Source organism: Miniopterus schreibersii (genome assembly GCF_964146895.1).
Source record: "Miniopterus schreibersii genome assembly, chromosome: 12".
Lineage (NCBI taxonomy): Eukaryota > Metazoa > Chordata > Mammalia > Chiroptera > Miniopteridae > Miniopterus > Miniopterus schreibersii.
In genome coordinates, this window is record NC_138112.1 from 49252786 (window position 1) to 49270329 (window position 17544).

The 17544-nt window shown below is 45.8% G+C and overlaps 1 protein-coding gene across 6 annotated transcripts in view; it reads left to right on the plus strand.

Annotated features, from left to right (window-relative positions):
- NELL1 (neural EGFL like 1) overlaps positions 1–17544 on the plus strand; it is a 618076-nt gene that overhangs the window by 50232 nt on the left and 550300 nt on the right. For all 6 annotated transcript variants that reach the window (XM_081154971.1, XM_081154973.1, XM_081154974.1 and 3 more), the window contains exon 3: positions 14367–14517. In XM_081154971.1, the coding sequence (XP_081011097.1) occupies positions 14367–14517 (151 nt within the window). The remainder of the gene's footprint in view (positions 1–14366; positions 14518–17544) is intronic.

Consider the following 17544-nt stretch of genomic DNA (forward strand, 5'->3'; position numbering starts at 1 on the left):
GTTTCTTTGCCTCTGCATTTTGGCTGCTTCCTGGTGTTTGTTTCTTTGTATTAGGTAGAGCTGCTATGTCTCCTGGAATTTGTAGGGTGGCTTTGTGTAGTAGGTGTCCTGTAGGGTCCAGTGGCTCAGCCTCCCCAGTCACCTGAGCTAGGCCTTCTAGGTGCCCCCCTGTGTGGGCTGTGTGCACTGTCCTGTTGTAGTTGAGCCTTGGTTGCTGTTGGTGTCTCTGGGAGGAACTGACTCCCAGGCCAGTCAGCTGTGAGGACCAGCTGCAACTACAGCCAAAGAGCTGCTGTGCTGGAGACACCCCTATGGAGCAGGATTTACTTCAGTGGAGCTATGGTGTTCACCAAGTGCGCCCCTTGAGTGTGTCACTCGTGGATGTGGTAGGGTTGTAATCCAGCGTGGTCGAGTCTGAGCACCAGGTGCACTGTCTCTGGGCCTCCCAGGAGGTGCAAAGTCAGCCTGTGCCAGTGCCTTGCCCAGGGCCACCCAGCGTGAGCTACTCAGCAAACCGTAGTTGGCTGCTACTTGTGCTGGGCTTGGCGTTGTCCAGGAGAGGCCAAGCTATGAGCCAGTGCAGGCTGCCCCTAGTGCCAGGCCTGGGGCCCCTTATCAAGCCGGATGGGGCACACTGCTACCTGTTTGAGAGATTTTAGGAAAGTCCTAAGCATGAGGCTCGAGAGGCCACTTGCATAGAAAAGCCCCTGGAAATGGCCTGGATGAGCTGCAGGTGGGGAGGGGCGGGGCCTCCGGGAATCACGGGGCGGGGCCAAAGGTGCGAGTCAGGTGCTGGCGACTCAAACATGGCGCCTGCCTGCCGGCTGTGTGCGGGGAGGACTCGCCACAGGAGCCATGGCCTCCGCCAGCCCTTCTGCCCGGGAGGAAGCCGCCCTCCGCCTCTCGCCTGGATCTCAGGCAGGTTAGTTCCCCCCCGAGTGTCCCGGGTCCTTTCCGGCTGCTGCTCGGCGCTGGGCTCAGAGGGAGCGTCCGAGTGAGTCCGCGCCGGGCCCTTTAGAGGAGCTGCTGGGGCTCCTCAGCCTCCGCGACCCTCAGGGACAGTCCCCGCTGGTTTCACAGCCCAGAGTTGTGGGGACGTCTCTTCTGGGCCCTGCAGCCCTGGGATGGGGGCTGCTGTGGGGCTGGGACCCCTCGCTCCTCCGAGAAACCCCGCCGTGGAGATTCCCTCCCGGGTTTCAACGGCGGCACCGGGTGTGGGCCCGCGGCTGAGTCTCCAGGATTCAGCCCATCATCCGCCCGCGTTTCCGCCCCTCCTCCCCGCCTCGGTGCTTCTTTTTTTTAAAATATATCTTTATTGATTTCAGAGAGAGGAAGGAAGAGGGGGAGAGAGAGAGAGCTAGAAACATCAATGATGAGAGAGTCATTGATCGGCTGCAGCCCACAACCGGGGCATGTGCCCTGACCGGGAATCGAACCCCGATCGCCTGGATCCCAGGTCGACGCTCAACCGCTGAGCCACGCCCGGCCGGGCTCGGTGCTTCTTCAGCTCCCTGGTTGTAGGGCTTCTGTTCAGCCGGATCTCAGGAGGCTCTGAGTGATGGTGGTTCTGCATTTTAGTTGTAATTTTGATGTGGTTGCGGGAGGCGGCGGGTGCAGCTGTTACCTGCACCGCCATCTTGTTTCCTGATTGTTTCTTGTATGTGCCCTCACTGGGGATTGAACCCCCAACCTTGGCATATTGGGATGATGCTCTAACCAACTGAGCTACTTGGCCAGGGCCACACTTACAATTTTAATAATGAACACTTTTCACGACCTGGGCACTATTCTAAATTCTTTATATTTATTAACTCACTTCATCTTTAATAATCCATATTAATCCTACAAGGGAGATAGGTATTATAAGTCCTGTTTTACAGAAAGAAAAATCAGAGGCACAGGGAGGTTTGATCACTTAGCCAAAGTTTTAGATCTAGTAAGTGGCAGAGCTAAGAGTTAAATCCAGACTGTTTTGCTCCACAACCCACATTCTTGTAACAACTGGTAAAAATGCCTTTAGGATCAAAAGAGTTTAAGGGGCTCAAGGATGGCCAGTGTGGGTGGAGATACCCAAAGAGGTCAGAGAGCATGGCCAGGGTCAAAGTCAAAGCTTGGTCTTCCATTTCAGCCCCAGCTGCAGTACCAAGTCTAAGTGGTCTTCTAGGCCATGGTAAGGAGTTAGGGTTTATTTAAATTCCATTAGGCAGTGTGGTTGGTTGAATAATGACTACCTCCCCCTAAAGCTATCCATGTCCTCCCTGGTTGGGTAGCTTACTTAGTTAGAGCATCATCCCAATACTCCTAGGTTTTGGGTTCCCTAGTCAGGGCACATAGAAGAATCAACGAATGAATGCATAAATAGGTGGAACAACAAATCGATGTTTCTCTCTCTCTCTCTCCCTTCTGCTCTCTCTAAAATTAATAACATTAAAAAAAAAAAAGATATCCATGTCCTAATCCCCAGAACCTGTGTGTGAATGTTGCTTTACATGATAAAAGTGACATGATAAAAGCGATTGATACCTGGGATAGAGCTAGAAAGAATCAGGAAGAGAGGGGGGAACAAAGGGGAAGGAGAAGGGAGGAGAGGAGGAAAGACAAGAGTGGAGGCAAGTTGACATATGGTGTTTGCTGCAATATTACAGTCAAGAGGATTGAGGGTCATGGTGGTATGGAGGTGGTGCTCAGGGCTTGCTGATGAATGGGAGTGATCAGAGGCACCCTGAGAATTAGAGAACAGGCAGAGGAGGGCATGAAGGAGCTTCAAGATGGTCCCAGAGCGAGGAGGAAAACCGGAAGAAAACAGTGCCAAAAAGACACAGTGCTTCAGAGAGGACAGAGAGGACTCTGTTTGGGAGGTTGCCAGAGGTCAGCTAGGCTGAGGACAGAGAGCTGGCCATTGGACTCGGCAAGATGCAGAATGTAAGACAGGTCAGCATGAGTGGTAGGAGATACTGGCTGGATGTCCAGCACTACTCTGTCTTATTCACCAAGGTATAGAGCCTGCCGTAGAGAACATGCTCGACGAATATGTGTTAGAATGGATGGATGTCTGAGTTTTGGAGTGGAGAGGGGTAACCACCCTTAGTTGAGGCTCCAGAAGCTTCATGGAGTTAGAGGAATTGGGTTGGGCCTTGAGAGATGGGCAGGGTTTGGATAGGCATGGGGGAGGTGGCCGGAGCTCCAGGTGGGATAAGAATTGAGATGAGATTACCTGCCCTTGGAGCTCCTCATCTGTGCCCGGTGCTGAGAGAGCTCACCCGGGGCCTGAGAGGGCTTTGCTCAGGAATGAACTACCTACCAGTCTTGGAGGGGATAGTTCAGTGAGCCCAAAAGAATATCTGCTGGCTAAGTCAAATCATACCCAAGTAGACTCCTTGAGAACCTACCGGACACCCTGTGAGATGAATTATCATGAAGATATTATTTGAAATGCTATTTAATTTACTGAAGACTGACTCAGTGTTGTTACCCTAGGACGTGCAAGAGTCAGATTATTTGCAGCAATGATCAAAGACCAATTTTCCCCCAAATTGACATTTTCATTTCTTTAAAAAAGCTTCAGTAAATGGGGATTGTATTTCCCCCCTTGGTTGTAGGTCTTGTTTGGGAAGGTGGTAGTGAGAAATTGGAGGAGAAGGAGCCAATAGCCAGGAAGCAAATGGCATTGAGTTCAGGAGCAAGCAGCATTTCCAATGAGTCATTTTAAGGGTGATATTAATGTTTAACATGATTGGAATAAACTCTCTAAAGAGAAGGTCAGTTTTCAAAGAAGCACAACAAGTTTGCAAAAAACCACACCCATAGCTCCCTCTCTGGACAGATTACACCTGTTTCTTGGAGCTTCTGCTCAAAGCCTAGAGTTTCAGCTGTCCAGAAAGCTTTCCTGTCCCTCCTCAGCACAGGGTTGAAAGGCCAATAATTGCAGTTTCCCCAGCAGCCTGAAAGCACAGATACCCCGTGGCCAACACAGATAGATAAATAGCCAGGGAGACCTCCCCCAGCAGTGACTCTGGAACTAATTAGCTAACAAGGCGTGTAATGAGATCAATGCACGTGATGGAAGAGCTGATGATTGCTTTTTAGGACAGTGGACATAAAGGAGCTGCAAAGAAAGCATTGCATTGAGAAGTCCTACATTATTAGTGCTGTTAGAAATATTCCAAATGCTTGCAATGGTAGAGAAAAGATCTGCCCCCAGTGGCTGTGGCCAGTGTGGACCCTGAGCGGTGATCAGTGTCAGGGAGTGGCTGTGAGCAGTGATAGTACCTTAGTCACCGATTAGTTCCTGCTGGTTTACCTGGGACTAATGCTGCTTTGTGATTTCTCTGTTGTGGAAAAGATTTTTTTCCTTTCCCATAGCATAGAGAGAGATTTCCCACATTACTTTCTTGGTATACAGTGACCAGGCCTGCCCTAACCTAATAGGCTCATTATTTTTGCAAGGATCCTCTCTACCTGCTCTCTTTTCCTCCTTCAGCTCATTTGGAGAGAAAAGAATTGCCTATTTGAAGCTTTCCAAGCCCCCTCCAGCTCTCCACGTGCAGACTCCTGCAGTGCAGAGCCCCCAACCCCTCCATTATTAAGCCAAGCCCCTCACTGGGACCCCAATAAAGCAGATTTTACCTCCCACCCTCCCCTCATTTCCTACTTCCCATTCATTCCTTCACCGCTGTTTGAGATGTAATGCCGCCCTCTTGGCCCCCAAGTGCCAAATTTGTGCTGTTTCTAGGGTGAAATATCGCTGAGGCCACCAAACTAATTTCTCATCGAGGCCCTGACAGTTTGCTAATTAATATGATTTTGGTCATTGCAGCCTGTGTTGAAGTTGAACCAATTTCCCAGGGGTGGAAAGTCAGACATTAATCCACTAAAACCAACTAAATTACTTGCGTGTGAGAGAGAGAGGACAATTTCATCAGGAGTATTTTCCTGTGGTTTGACATCTTAGCTCTGCAGGTTGTGGACTTTTAAGAGCATTTTCTAGTCTGATGACAAGGGAGCCTAGATTCCTGATAGAAACCTTATGTAATTAAGATTCCCCAAGTTAAACACTCACTTAAGCTGTTTGCATGTCACCGTGAGGGGATGCCAGCTCTATTCTGAAGCTGGGAAAAGATATAGCCAGGGCCGTTTCCTGTCAGACCAAATACAAGCTAATCCAGCAGAGTGTCGCCTTCTGCTTCTCCACGCCACCACTGTCTCTGCTCACGAACCACGGGAGCTTACCTTTGAAACATTAGCTGTTCACCCTAGTAATTGCTCCAGCCTCTAATTTAATGAAAACCTATTAAACCGAAACAATAATTAAAATGAGACATCATCTCTGTAGGAGGTTTGCATATTAAAATCACTGTGCATTTCAATGCAGGCAGATTTTTATTCTTGAAACACAGCATTTGAAGCAACGTGTAAAAAGGATTTATAATGAATAATCATAAATTAGCTTGGCGGTTAACATGATACCCTACTGTTTACTATTGAATTTGAGTAGATGAGGCAAGGTCAAGGCCAATACAACATTTAAAATGTCTCTTTCATGCCTGAGAATTAGCACTGTGCCCAAAAGGGAACTAATTATAATTAGGTCAGCCCACTGCTCTGAAGTTTTTATACAGGCTAGAGATTGAACTTCAATATATTGGAGTTTGGGGTCCTGGAGGAGGGGTGCCCCTTGGAGGGGTGCCTGGAGGAGAGAGACCTGGCATTGGAGTGGAAATGGAGTGGGCACGTTTAATGATAATTTCTTGTCTGGGGGTTAGGGAAGCCATGCAGGTATATATAAAAAGAGCTGCAAAATTGTTGTCAGAAGCCGTGTCTCTGCTACTTGTTGGAGGTTGGGTCTTGGGCAAGTCACTTATTTCCTATAAGCCAGAGATTCCTTATCTTTAAATTGAGGCTATTAATGCCTACCCAGTGGGCCATTACAAATATGAAGTGTCATCAGGTGCAAGAACACATTGGGAAATGTTTAAGCTCACATTTTAGGGTGCAGATTTCTGAGCCTTCTTTGCAGTTTCTCAAAAATGTCCTAAAGAGAGATGGAGGAGGGGAAATACTTACTGAGCACAAGCTGTGTACTAGTCATGTTCCATATATATATATACACACACACACACACACACACGCACACATATAAAATATGTTTTCATTGACGTCAGAGAGAGGAAGGGAGAGAGAGCGAGAAACAGAAACATAAATGATGAAAGAGAATCATCAATGGGCTGCCTCCTGCATGCCCCCTACTGGGGATGTAGCCCAAAACCTGGGCATGTGCCTTGACCGGGAATCAAACCATGACCTCTGGGTTCATGAGTTAATGCTCAACCACCGAGCCATGCCTGCTGGGATCCACATATTCTTTTATTACTCCTTACTGAACCCTACAAGATGGGTGGTCTTACTACTGTGTTACAGGTGAGGCAGCGCAAGGGTGAAGGAAGGAAGCTGGGTTATCCAAGGTCTCCCAGAGTTTCCGTGGCGGAGCTGGGGGATCAAACACTGGTTGGGCTGAGACAGATGGACGGGGCTGAGAGGCAGTGGTGCATCTGCTTTCTTAGCAACTTTCAAACATACAAGACAGTATTGTTAACTCTACCATGTTACACATCACATCCTGAAAACTTATCTCCAAACAGGAAGTTTGTACCATGGGCAATGCAGTCTTAATCATATTAAATCTTTTCACCAGCTTTTCGTTTCCTGCTTTCCTGCCCGGTGATTTGCATCAAGCTGGTATCCATGCATTACCTCTCTCTTTATTTAGTGGCATCCAGCTGAGATGGGGGTGGAGGGATGGGGGTTAAGGGGGAGACTTGATCACTGGTGGGTTGCAGTGCGAGTGTGGGGAGGCAGCCTGGAGAGGAGTGGCTACAGTTTGCTGATTTCTTAGTGATGGGGGTGTGTGTGGGGGGAGAGTGTTGATTTTCCTAACTGGCATTTTAAATGTTTATAACAAGAGCTCAGCTGCCTCACCATGCCTGTCTAATTAGTAAAATTATGGGGGTGCCGGAATCTCTTTTGATTGAGTCACATAGTAATTACAAAAAATTGATTAATATCATGTGTCACAGGCGTCCTTAGGTTTAGTCCCCTGATGGAGGAGTTGGGGACGCTCAGCTGGCTTTATTATTCCTTAGGCAGCTCATTATTTTAATGTGCTTTTTCTCAACAAGTTGGGGTTATAGTTGAGTGTCTTTGGTAAACCTCTTGTGCTATATTCTGTTCCAGACTTTGGAGTCAAGCTATATTAATTATTAATGCAATAGGCATTTGGTGAAGCTCTACCACGTGCCGGGCAGTGTGCAGTGTATGGGGTGGTATGTATTGGGAAGCCATTCCTCATGGGCTTTCCAGTCGAGTGGGCATGGTAGCCATTAATAAATGATTACGCACGTGAAACCTTGATGATGATGAAAATACAATTGTAAAAATTCAGGGAACCCGAGCTGGCCTGGGGCGATCAGAGAAAGCTGGCTTGAAGGAATAGCAATTAAGCTGACACCCGAAGAAGAGGGAAGGAAGAGAGAGGTCACTGCAGATGGGAATGCACCAAGGTGGGGAGGAGCATGACCCTGGAGAGAAGGAAAGGTGGCTTGTGTAGCTGGACGTGGGAGTGCAAGGGGGTTGGGGGAACAGGTAGAAAAAATGGTGAAAAAGTAAGCAGGGGCCAGGCGAATGCCACGGAGTGTCACACGAGAGTCAGTTGTCTCCATTGACTTGCTTTGAGCTTGGGTAAGTCATTAAAAAAACTTCTCTCTGCCTCAGTTTCTTCACCTGTAAAATGGGGAGATGTTGATATTTAGCTCATAGAGGTATCGTACAGATAGATTGTTCATGAATATCTCCTGGGTGGATATAATGTGTCAGGGCCTGGGCATATGATGGTGATTTGTCCCCTTTTCATGCCCCTGCTCCGAGATCACACTCTGGTGACTAGCAGATGTAGCACAGTGAAGAGTGGTGTGTGGAACCAGCCTGCCACATTGGGCTCGCAGTACCATGGCTAGGCCCAGGGTCTTTCAGAAAATCACTTCAATTCTGTAAGCCTTAGTTCTTTTTGTTTGTAAAATAGGAAAAATAATAAAGTATTTTAAGGGAAATGATATGTGCAAAACCGCCTTGCACTTGGCACCATAATAAACCAATGCATGTGTGCTTTTTATCAGTCTGGCTTCTGGAGCTAATGGAGGTTTAATGGGATATTACTGTGAACTCGTTAGTGGAGATAGAAATTCCTACATGTTAAGTCGGAGTCTCCTGGCATCCCCACTACTTTCTAATTGTGATTTCTGCTTCTTTGAAAGCTGCTTGGATCAATAACATCTGACATCCTCAAAGAAGGGCTGCGCGACCTAACAGTGTGGAACGCGTGTCCCCCTTTCTTCCTCCTGACAGCAGGACTTGCCCCATGGACGGTTGGCAGTTCTGAACTGGCAACTTTTCTCTGTACGTAGAAATGAAAAGCCAGCAGCCATTTCAAATGAAGAAGCGTTGCCCTACCTTCTGGGACCAGTCTTGCCAGGAGCTTACGTGGGACTCAGGCTAGAAGCACGTGCCTTGTCCTGTATCAGGATTCTGCCACGTGCTGAGGTTCTCGGTGAAAATGCACTGTCCTTACTAAGGTGTCTGTCGCCTGGGTTCTCCATCAGTCGAGGCTGAGGTGGGCTGCCTGGTGTGTTTGCTTTGTCATGTTTCTGGCTGCTGCTGTTTTGGCTTGTTCAATTCACTGATCGTTGGAGAGTTCCCTTCAGGATTAGGTTGAGATGCTTTCCTGTTGGACTTCAGTGAGCGAGATGCCTGCAGAGAAAGCAAAAGGCAGGGATGGTGGGAAGCCCGTGGGTGTTCACGTCTGCAGAGCGAGCCCTCAGCCTATGCCCTCTTCTCCCGCTCTCTCCTGCTTGGAAAATGCTCGTTCATCTTTCTTGACTCAGGCTCAAGGGTACATCCTTCATGGACGTCATTTCCAGCCTCCGTGGGCCCCTCTTTCCTTTGTGCACTGCCCTACTCTACCGGTTGTCACCAGGTAACTGTCTTGCTTATGGAACTGTCCTTGAAAGCAGACGTTGTATTTTTACTTTCATTTTCCTGGTGCCTAGCACCATGTGCGGCACAAAGGGAACACAGGTATATGTTTGTTGACAACGCAAATTCCCACCCTTCTCACCCTGGAGGTCAGGGAAGAGGGAAATGAAGTTGCTTGTACATTAAAGAAGAGTGGAGGCCCATCATTTACTTTCTTTCTTACTGATGCTTAAGCATCACATTAGCATTTTTAGTGCTTCTTTGAAAGTGACTAGGTAGAGCTGCTTCATCCCAGGGAAGAGAAAGCACTGAACCCTTGCTGCTGAGTTAGCACTTTTTAACGAGATCATGCAAAACCTCTGAGTACCTGGAGCTACATGCTTTTCTTTCTCTTCTTAAAACTGAAATGTTCACCCTAAGTGGTGGTTGTGTGGAAATTACTGCAATGCAATGGTAGACCTCAAGTACACTCTCCCAAGTCACAAAACAAAAAGCCTCACAGACAGACCAAATTCAGATGCTTGAATCATGTGGCTTATTAAATCAATTAAAAATATCCAGGAGGAAGCAAGGGAAAGAGATGGAGTAGGCTGGCCCACTCAGAACAGGGTGCAGGCAGGTGGGGGTGGAGGAAGATAGGAGACCCTGCTGGATTTCAGGCTTACCCATTGTCCACAGGTCTAATCTCTCTCTTTCTGCCCTGTCATCTTTGTCGCTGATGCTGTGGTTACATGAACTGGAGCTGAGGTTATTAAAAGAAGGGGGTACAGCCTGGCTGGGCATGGCTCAGCAGTTGAGCATCGACCTAGGATCCAGGAGATCATGGTTCGATTCCCAGTCAGGGCACATGCCCAGGTTGGGGGCTCGATCCCTGGTTGGGGGTGTGCAGGAGGCAGCCGATTAATGACTCTCTCATCATTGACGTTTCTATCTCCCTCTCTCTCCCTTTCTCGCTCTGATATCAATAAAGATATATTTTTTTTAAAAAAGGGGGTACAGGACAGATTACAGATAGAAATTTACTGCCCGAATTAAAAAATCTCTTCTCACCCACCTAAGAACATAATACATCCTAGAAAAAAACATTTTTGACTACCGGTTCATAAGCTGCAACTGACTGGTCAGCTTAGGGGATCTGTAGGGGGTGGAAATGAAAAAAAAAGGGGGGGTGTTCAATGGATGGGTGGTGCCTGGAGCCAACGTGCTTTCTCTGCTAGAGAGACTCGGGCCAGTACATACACCTACAGCTGTAGTTCACCGGTTAATCTGGTGATCAGTAATGGACTTTATTTAGCATCTCTCAGAGAGTACATGTGGGGCCACAATGCAAATGGAATGGGTGTCAAAGATGGGTGTCAGATTTAGCTATGACATAGCTGTCAATATGAAGGTGGCGTGATTTGTACATTATGACTCGGTCCCCCCACTCCTTTCTATTTATAAGTAACAGTCAATCCTTTTTATCTGCTCAACACACTTATGTTCCATTTACTCCATGTTTAACACGTTTCACAGGGTTCTAACTTGCTATCTATATTTAACACGTCCTATGAGCTTTATCCATCCCACTTGTGTTTCTTGCTCTCTCTAGCAGAATCGAATATTCTAAAATACAGCAGACAGACATTATAGTGGTTGAATCTGGAAGTATAATATTCACCATAGGTTCTCAAATGGTTTTCGTTGGCTGCTCTTTTAACTCCGGGATAAAAGCAGGCGACTGCAAAGTAGGTGACATATCACTATTTTCAGTAATTGACAACTTTACATTTATGTTGATCTGGAAAATCAGTAGAGGAGAAAAATTGTAAAATCTGGGTGTTTAATGGATGGAAAATACCCGCAATACCCTATTTTGCTGTGAAGGGTTAAAGTGATTAACAGACAGAATGGTGAGACTAGGTAAGAACCTGGAGACTGTGGAGCTCAATCCTCAGTTTTCAGATGTGGAGGGTGAGGCTCAGAGAGGTCAAGTATGTTATGCTGGGGCACAGCGAGGCGTCTGCTAAACCCAGAGTAGTCTTCGGTCCCTTGAAACCTGGTCCAGTTTTCTTGCCTCTGTATTGTAAGAAGTGGGATTACTTCCTTGTGTTCTTTTAGCGGCTGAGTTATGGTAAACATTTACTCAAAAAGAGCTTTTCTGAAAATGAGAATGTACATAAAGTCTCAATGTATCAAAATAGATGTTCTTTACATTTTACTCTGGTGAGTGCTAATGGGGTCTTTACTTCAATGTGCCAATCACATATAAAGAAAAATGAGAAAAGCTGGCAAAAGAAATGTTCTGTTTCCTTGGAGGGTTGGGTGAGCGGAAGTGTGGTGGGATTGGATGAGACCATTGGATGGGGTGTCCTAAAAGAGGAGGGGCTGAAGAGGCACTGACCGTCATTTTCTTTAATTCCATGGCTGCTGGCACTTGAGAAGTACTCACTGATCTCCTGGTTTTCCAAATGATATCCCTATATTCTGACTAATATTTATGGTTACTTGAAGTAACAATATAAATGACAAAAATAAATGGAAAATACATTAATTCACTAAGTCTTTATTGGATGCCTGCTTTCTACTAGGCACTAAGATCTGTAGATAGAACAGTGAATAAATAAATATGCCTGCCCTCATAGAGCTTATAGTCTAGTGGGGAAAGGAAGGAAATGAGGTAAGAAACATGAGATAAGATTACGATCTAAGGAAATCGTAAAGTGATCACAATACATGTATTATATAAGTGATATGGCGAGAATAACCTGAGTGGTGGGTGAGGCATTGATGGAGAGCCTGCTTTGGAGGAACTGAGCAGGAGGTTGCATTTGCAGCGGTTGCTGGAGGCGGAGGCGCCAGGCATGTGAACAGAGGGAGAAGAGCACTGTGGGTAGAGGGAGATGACAATGACCCTGAGGCAGGAGTGGGCTTGGGAGCACCTCTCGCAACCAAGAAGAGTATGATGTTGGGTGGGAGAGACAGGCAAGAGTCAATTTATGTGTTACCTTGCAGGCCATGCCAAAGAGCCTGGGATTTATTCTGGGAGCAATGGGAACCTCTTAGAAGGTTTTAAGCAGGAAACTGAAATGATTCTGACTTTCGCTTTTAAAAGAGCTCTCTGGCTGCTGTGCGGAGAATGGAGGAGAGAAGGTATTATGGAAGCAGGGAGAGACAGTTGGGGAGCTATCGGACGTGTCCTAGGGAGAGATGATGGCAGGTTGGACGAGAGTTTGAAGAGCACAGTTGGGAAGAAGTAGACAGATTCCAGACACGGGAGAAACTGGGTGGTTCCATTTACTGAGACTGGGAACTTAAGGAGAAAGTTTCTTTAGAGGGTTGGGGGAAAGGGGAGAGAGCAAGACCTCTGACTTGGCCACAAACAACTTGAAATGCTTGTTAGGCATTCATATGGAGATGCTAAGACGGATATTGACTGTATGAGTCTGTTGCTCAAGGGAGAGGTTGAGGTTGCAGATGTAAATTTGGGGGTCATTGGCGTGGGGCTGGATGATATTACCCAGGGAGAATTGAGCGAGAGATGAGAATATCCGTAACTGATGTGATATTTATACCTCTTTCCCAGTGGGCACTGCTCATCGATCATGGCCCTCTTCTCACTGCGCCCAAGCTTTAGAATCCTCTAAGCTATAGGCAGCCACTATCGATCAGTAGATTCCTGATTGGCTACTAACAAAGGAAATAGTAAAAATGAAAAAAAGAAAACCTCCTGAGCCAAATGTTTTTTCTGGCACTAAATTCTAGGCAGAATTTATTATGAGGATCTTTGTCTAGTAGCAATGATAAAATTAATGCTATCAAACCTTTGCTAATGATTCGTAGTTTACAAAGTGATTTGTACATACATTTAATAGGTTTTAAATACCATCCTGGACAGTCTTTGGCTGAGATTTTGCAGAAGGTATAGGAGCATTCTCTAAGTGGCTCTCTCTCATCTCAGCCCTTGACCAAAGCTGACAGTACGCCACTTAGCAGGTTTACATTGGTAGAGTTGGGTTGGGTTGGGTTCCTCCATGGGAGAGGACCAACCTCCATGCCATTCCTAGCCTGACTTTTGCAGATGGTAGAGTGGTCTTCTTTTCTGTGCTGGAAACTTGAACCAGCTACTCCTGGAATTATGGAAGGTCAAGCTCAGGAGGCCCCAACAGATGACCTAGTCCATACCCTAATTTTGCAGATGAAAAGACTGAGGCCAAACCAAGGTCAGAGTTCAAGGATTTCTTTATGTTGAAAACCACTCTTTAGGCAGAGGCTCTTTAAGGTCCATGTACAGGTCTGTGATGTACAGGGCAGTGAGGCAGTGCAGCCTTTGAGTTATATGTTTTCCAGAGGCTTCTCCTGGAGCCCCCGAGAAATAACGGAGTAGTGATACAGTCAGAGGACGTGGTCTTGGAACAAGAAGTCCCACCAAACCCCCTTTGCTGGTCATTTGTCATTCTTTGAAGCGTTTTCTCCAACTCGGCTCCCTCAGTGCCCACTTTCTGATGCCAGGAAGTGTAGTGTAAAATGAGGAGACAATGCCAAGTTTATCACGACAAGCATAAGTCTGAGTACGAAATGGTGAATGTCTCTCGTTATGTGGATGTTGCAGAAAGAGAGAGTCCTGTCCAGGAGCAGGATTAGCCGCATTTCCCACACCTCTCGGCCTGCAAAACTGGCCTGAACTTTAATAAATATTTTATGAGGAGAGTCATCCACTGCATGTGTGCAGAGAAATTCCAGGCACGTGTATGGATCATGAGCATGCCTCATATTTATTCTCTAAGCAAAGCAAAGTTGTCGGGTGTTACTAGCGCTAGTAAATCTCCATGGGGTACAAAGCAAGGATAGGTTTCCCCAGATGCGTTGTGTAGAGAAGGCCACGGAGCCCACGGGAGAAGTGAAATTGGAAGCCTGTGGAGTGGCATTTGGATCCTGCTCGACTCAGGATCCTCTGAAGTTAGGACCCCATTTATTTGACTGCCTCTCCCCTGACTCACAGCGACTCAGTCTGCTTGCAGCAGGCCAGGTTGCTCAGTGCCCTGTCAGAGCTCCCATCAAACCACCGGCCAACTGTGAACCTATCAAAGTGACAAGTGGGCGCGGTGGCTGAGATGGCATTTCTGGGTTTCATGTTGAATGGATGCAGCTGTGTGGAGTGGTGGATGGCGTCGGAAAATGAAAAGGATTGACAGGAGGGGAAAATGAAAAATGCAAGCTGGGTCCTTCAGACATGGCGTTTTTAACGTTGCATCTCTTCTTCCCTCTCATGCTCCCTCTCCCCTTGTTCCTCCTGGGTTTTTTCTTTCCTCCTGCCCCCCCTGCTCCCTCCTGTTGCCCCGTTTTTCCTTCTTGACGCCTAGATACACACAGAGAGGTCCACGCGGCCCCCCACGTGAGTGAGAAACTAATCCAGCTCTTCCGGAACAAGAGCGACTTCACCTTTCTGGCCACCGTGCAGCAGAAGGCGTCCACGTCGGGAGTGATCCTGTCCATCCGGGAGCTGGAGCACAGGTAGGAGAGCTCTGCGCTCGGCCATCTGCTGGGGACCCGCGGGGCACCCGGGGCGCTCCGCCGCTGAGGCCTTGCCCCTGCTGGACACGTCAGTGCATTTCCTCCACATGCAGAATTCACTTTGGGCCCAGCGGCTTTCTCCTTTGCTCTCCGAGGACCCCTCACTGTTGTTTTTCTGAGCTCTCTTCTCTCTTCTGGTAGAGCTTGCTCCTAGAAAAGCACATTTTATCCATCAGAGTTGGGTCCTAAAGCAAGTTAATTAGTAATATTTAACAGTAACTTTTTAATAAGTATTTATTGTGCAGCGCTGTGCTTGACACTAGGAATATTAGGGTGAATGATACAGACGTTTTATTCTGAGGATCACATAAGCTAGTAGGGAAGATGCCAAGTAAATATCGCAAAGCAGTGTAGGTGCAAAGCTGGTAATTTGTGTTTAGGAAATGAAGATAACGGTGGTTAATCCCACTGTGGGCTGTGGTGAGCCCGAAAGGCTTCGGGAAGGACGACGGCTGTGCAAGGGAAAAAGCGAGTAGACGTTTGATGGGCTGAATGGGGAGTGAGGGGCTGGAAGAACAGCATTCCAGAGGGTCGTGCCATGATTCTGAGAAGGAACAGGGGGGTGGGTAAAAACAGTAGTCCCTTGGCATTATTTTGAGCATTGGTAAGTGCCAGGCATTGTTCTCAACATTTTACACTAACTCATTAAACACTTAAATGTTTTAACTCATTGATAAGTGAGGTACTATAGTTTTTTGGGGATATGTGAGTTAATTCAAAGCTTTCTGAACTTTTTTAATGCTCTGGACTGGTTTAAATATATAGGTAATACCTCTTTTAAAAATGTTTCTGATAGAATTAGCATGAATATATTATGAGCCAATACTTTGATTTTGGGGAGGCTGGGAAATCTTTTATTAGTGAAAATGTTCATTTTCTGTTTCTTTTATGTTGCTATTTTATTTAATTAATTTTAAATTCTTCTTTGGGTCAACTTAAATTTTGTCAAATATATTTCATTAGGTTTGCATTTTTGGAGCAAAGAGTTGGACATTATATTCTTTTACTTAGTAACATTTTTATATTTGTGGTCATAGCTTTTAAAATATAATGTAAAATATATGCATTTCCTCCTTTTCTTGGCGAGGCTCATCATGGGATTGTATAATCTATTGGTGTTTTTTTAAACTGAAACAGTCCTTAGTGTTATTGATCAAGGCTACTGTTTTTCATTTTAAGTTCATTGATTTCTGCTTCTTGTCTCCTTTTCAATCATCTTGTTGATATTTTTACTACCTTCTTGAATGTTCGTGTTTCCATTATTTTCTGTTCACTGAATGCTTTATATTGTCTTGTATCATTTTGAATACAGACTATTATTATTGCTATATGATGTTTTCAGGTTCTGTACTTTTCTATAGTTTTAAGTTTCAGTTCGATATCCTCTTTGAACCCAAGTTAGGGGAGTGTTTAAAAAATTTCAAAGTGATTAAATCAAGACGTGCTTAGTGGATGACTTCTGGTTTTATTTATGGACATAAAAATGTGCTGTAAGACTTCTAGACTTTTGAGTTTGCTGAAAAATTTTTTCTGAAATTGAGTTTTTGCTGAAATGGTGACTATGTAATATGCTCGATGTTTTAATTTTTGGGAGCATATTTTAAAAGAAGGGGGTAGCTTTTGTGTGTGTATAGGTACATACGGATACAACTTCGTATGTAGTACTTTTCAGTTTTGTTATTTGGCTTCTATGTGTATTTATTTTAACTTGAATGATGACACTCTGAGAGAGGTAGATTAATAGCTTCTACTGTGATGAGAATTTTGTCATATACTCCTTGGGCAGGTATGGGAGCCAAGCAGGACCAGATATGTCCTGCATTACTCTTACTCATTTTATTGACCAATACTGGGAAATTTGGTCTAGCGGTGGGCCAAGGATGGGAGAACATGGATATTGGAATAACTAGGCAGTTTGTCTTGATTGTTTGGGATGTTTCCTTTTTAGCCTGTGTCTAAATACAAAAGAAGAGCATAGGTAAGAGACTTGATCATATAGGTTTTTTCTTTCTTTCTTTTTTTTCAAAATAGTACTCTTGGGCCCATAGTATACACTCAACAAATAAATATTGAATGTATAGATGATTCATTTTCTCCATCTCTGGTTAGGGCTACTCAGAAATTCACGGCTAGTTTCAAAGGCTCATATGGCACACGTTGTCCCACGCACAGAGGTTGCCCAGTATACTACATGTAGAAGCTGCACAGGACAGTGAAAAGGGCAGAGGTGTTGGCGCCTGGAGACTGAAATAAATAATGCTTGTAGATTTTTGTATTAGAAATATTTGTAATAAAACACCTAGCATAATTCTTGGCACAGAATAGGAACCCAATGAAAAAGTCTTTTTAGTTTAAATTAAAAAAAAAAAAAAAAAAAGCCATGGTGGCAGTGATTGTGGTGGTGGTGGCATTGAAATTTGATGCTGAAGGAAAGTAGGATGCTGAGGAGTGGCAAATAAGTAGCTGTCAGTCTCTCTAGTTCAGTGGTTAGAAGGAAATGATGTGTATATATCTTCCAGGCTTTATGGGAGTAGTCCACTTCCAGTGCAAGTTCATGTCTACTGATGAGCACAGTGGGGGCACAGCATTTGGGATGTGAACCCTGGCCATTGTGTGCACCATGGGAAGCAGTCGTCCCACCACCTTTTCCACAGTTGCCATCCAGAAAAACGGCATTGACTGTTTTGGAAATCAATGTTTCCAGTTTCTGCTAGGCTTCTGGCTATTCTCAGATGAGGCCATTATTGAATTAATGGCAGAAGAGTTCAGTCAGTAGCCCAGATCCCTTCTAGGCAAAGGCAGGCGTCTCTCACACCTGGCGGGGAGCCAGCAGCCAGAGGTGGAAGGGTTGAGAGGCTGGGACTCCTGAACGCAGAGTGAACCTCCTGGCACAGCAAGACCTGCAGACTTCCTGGGGAGCTGAGCCAGGTGAGTTCCTGTGAGCATCTTAAGTGGACAGATAAAACG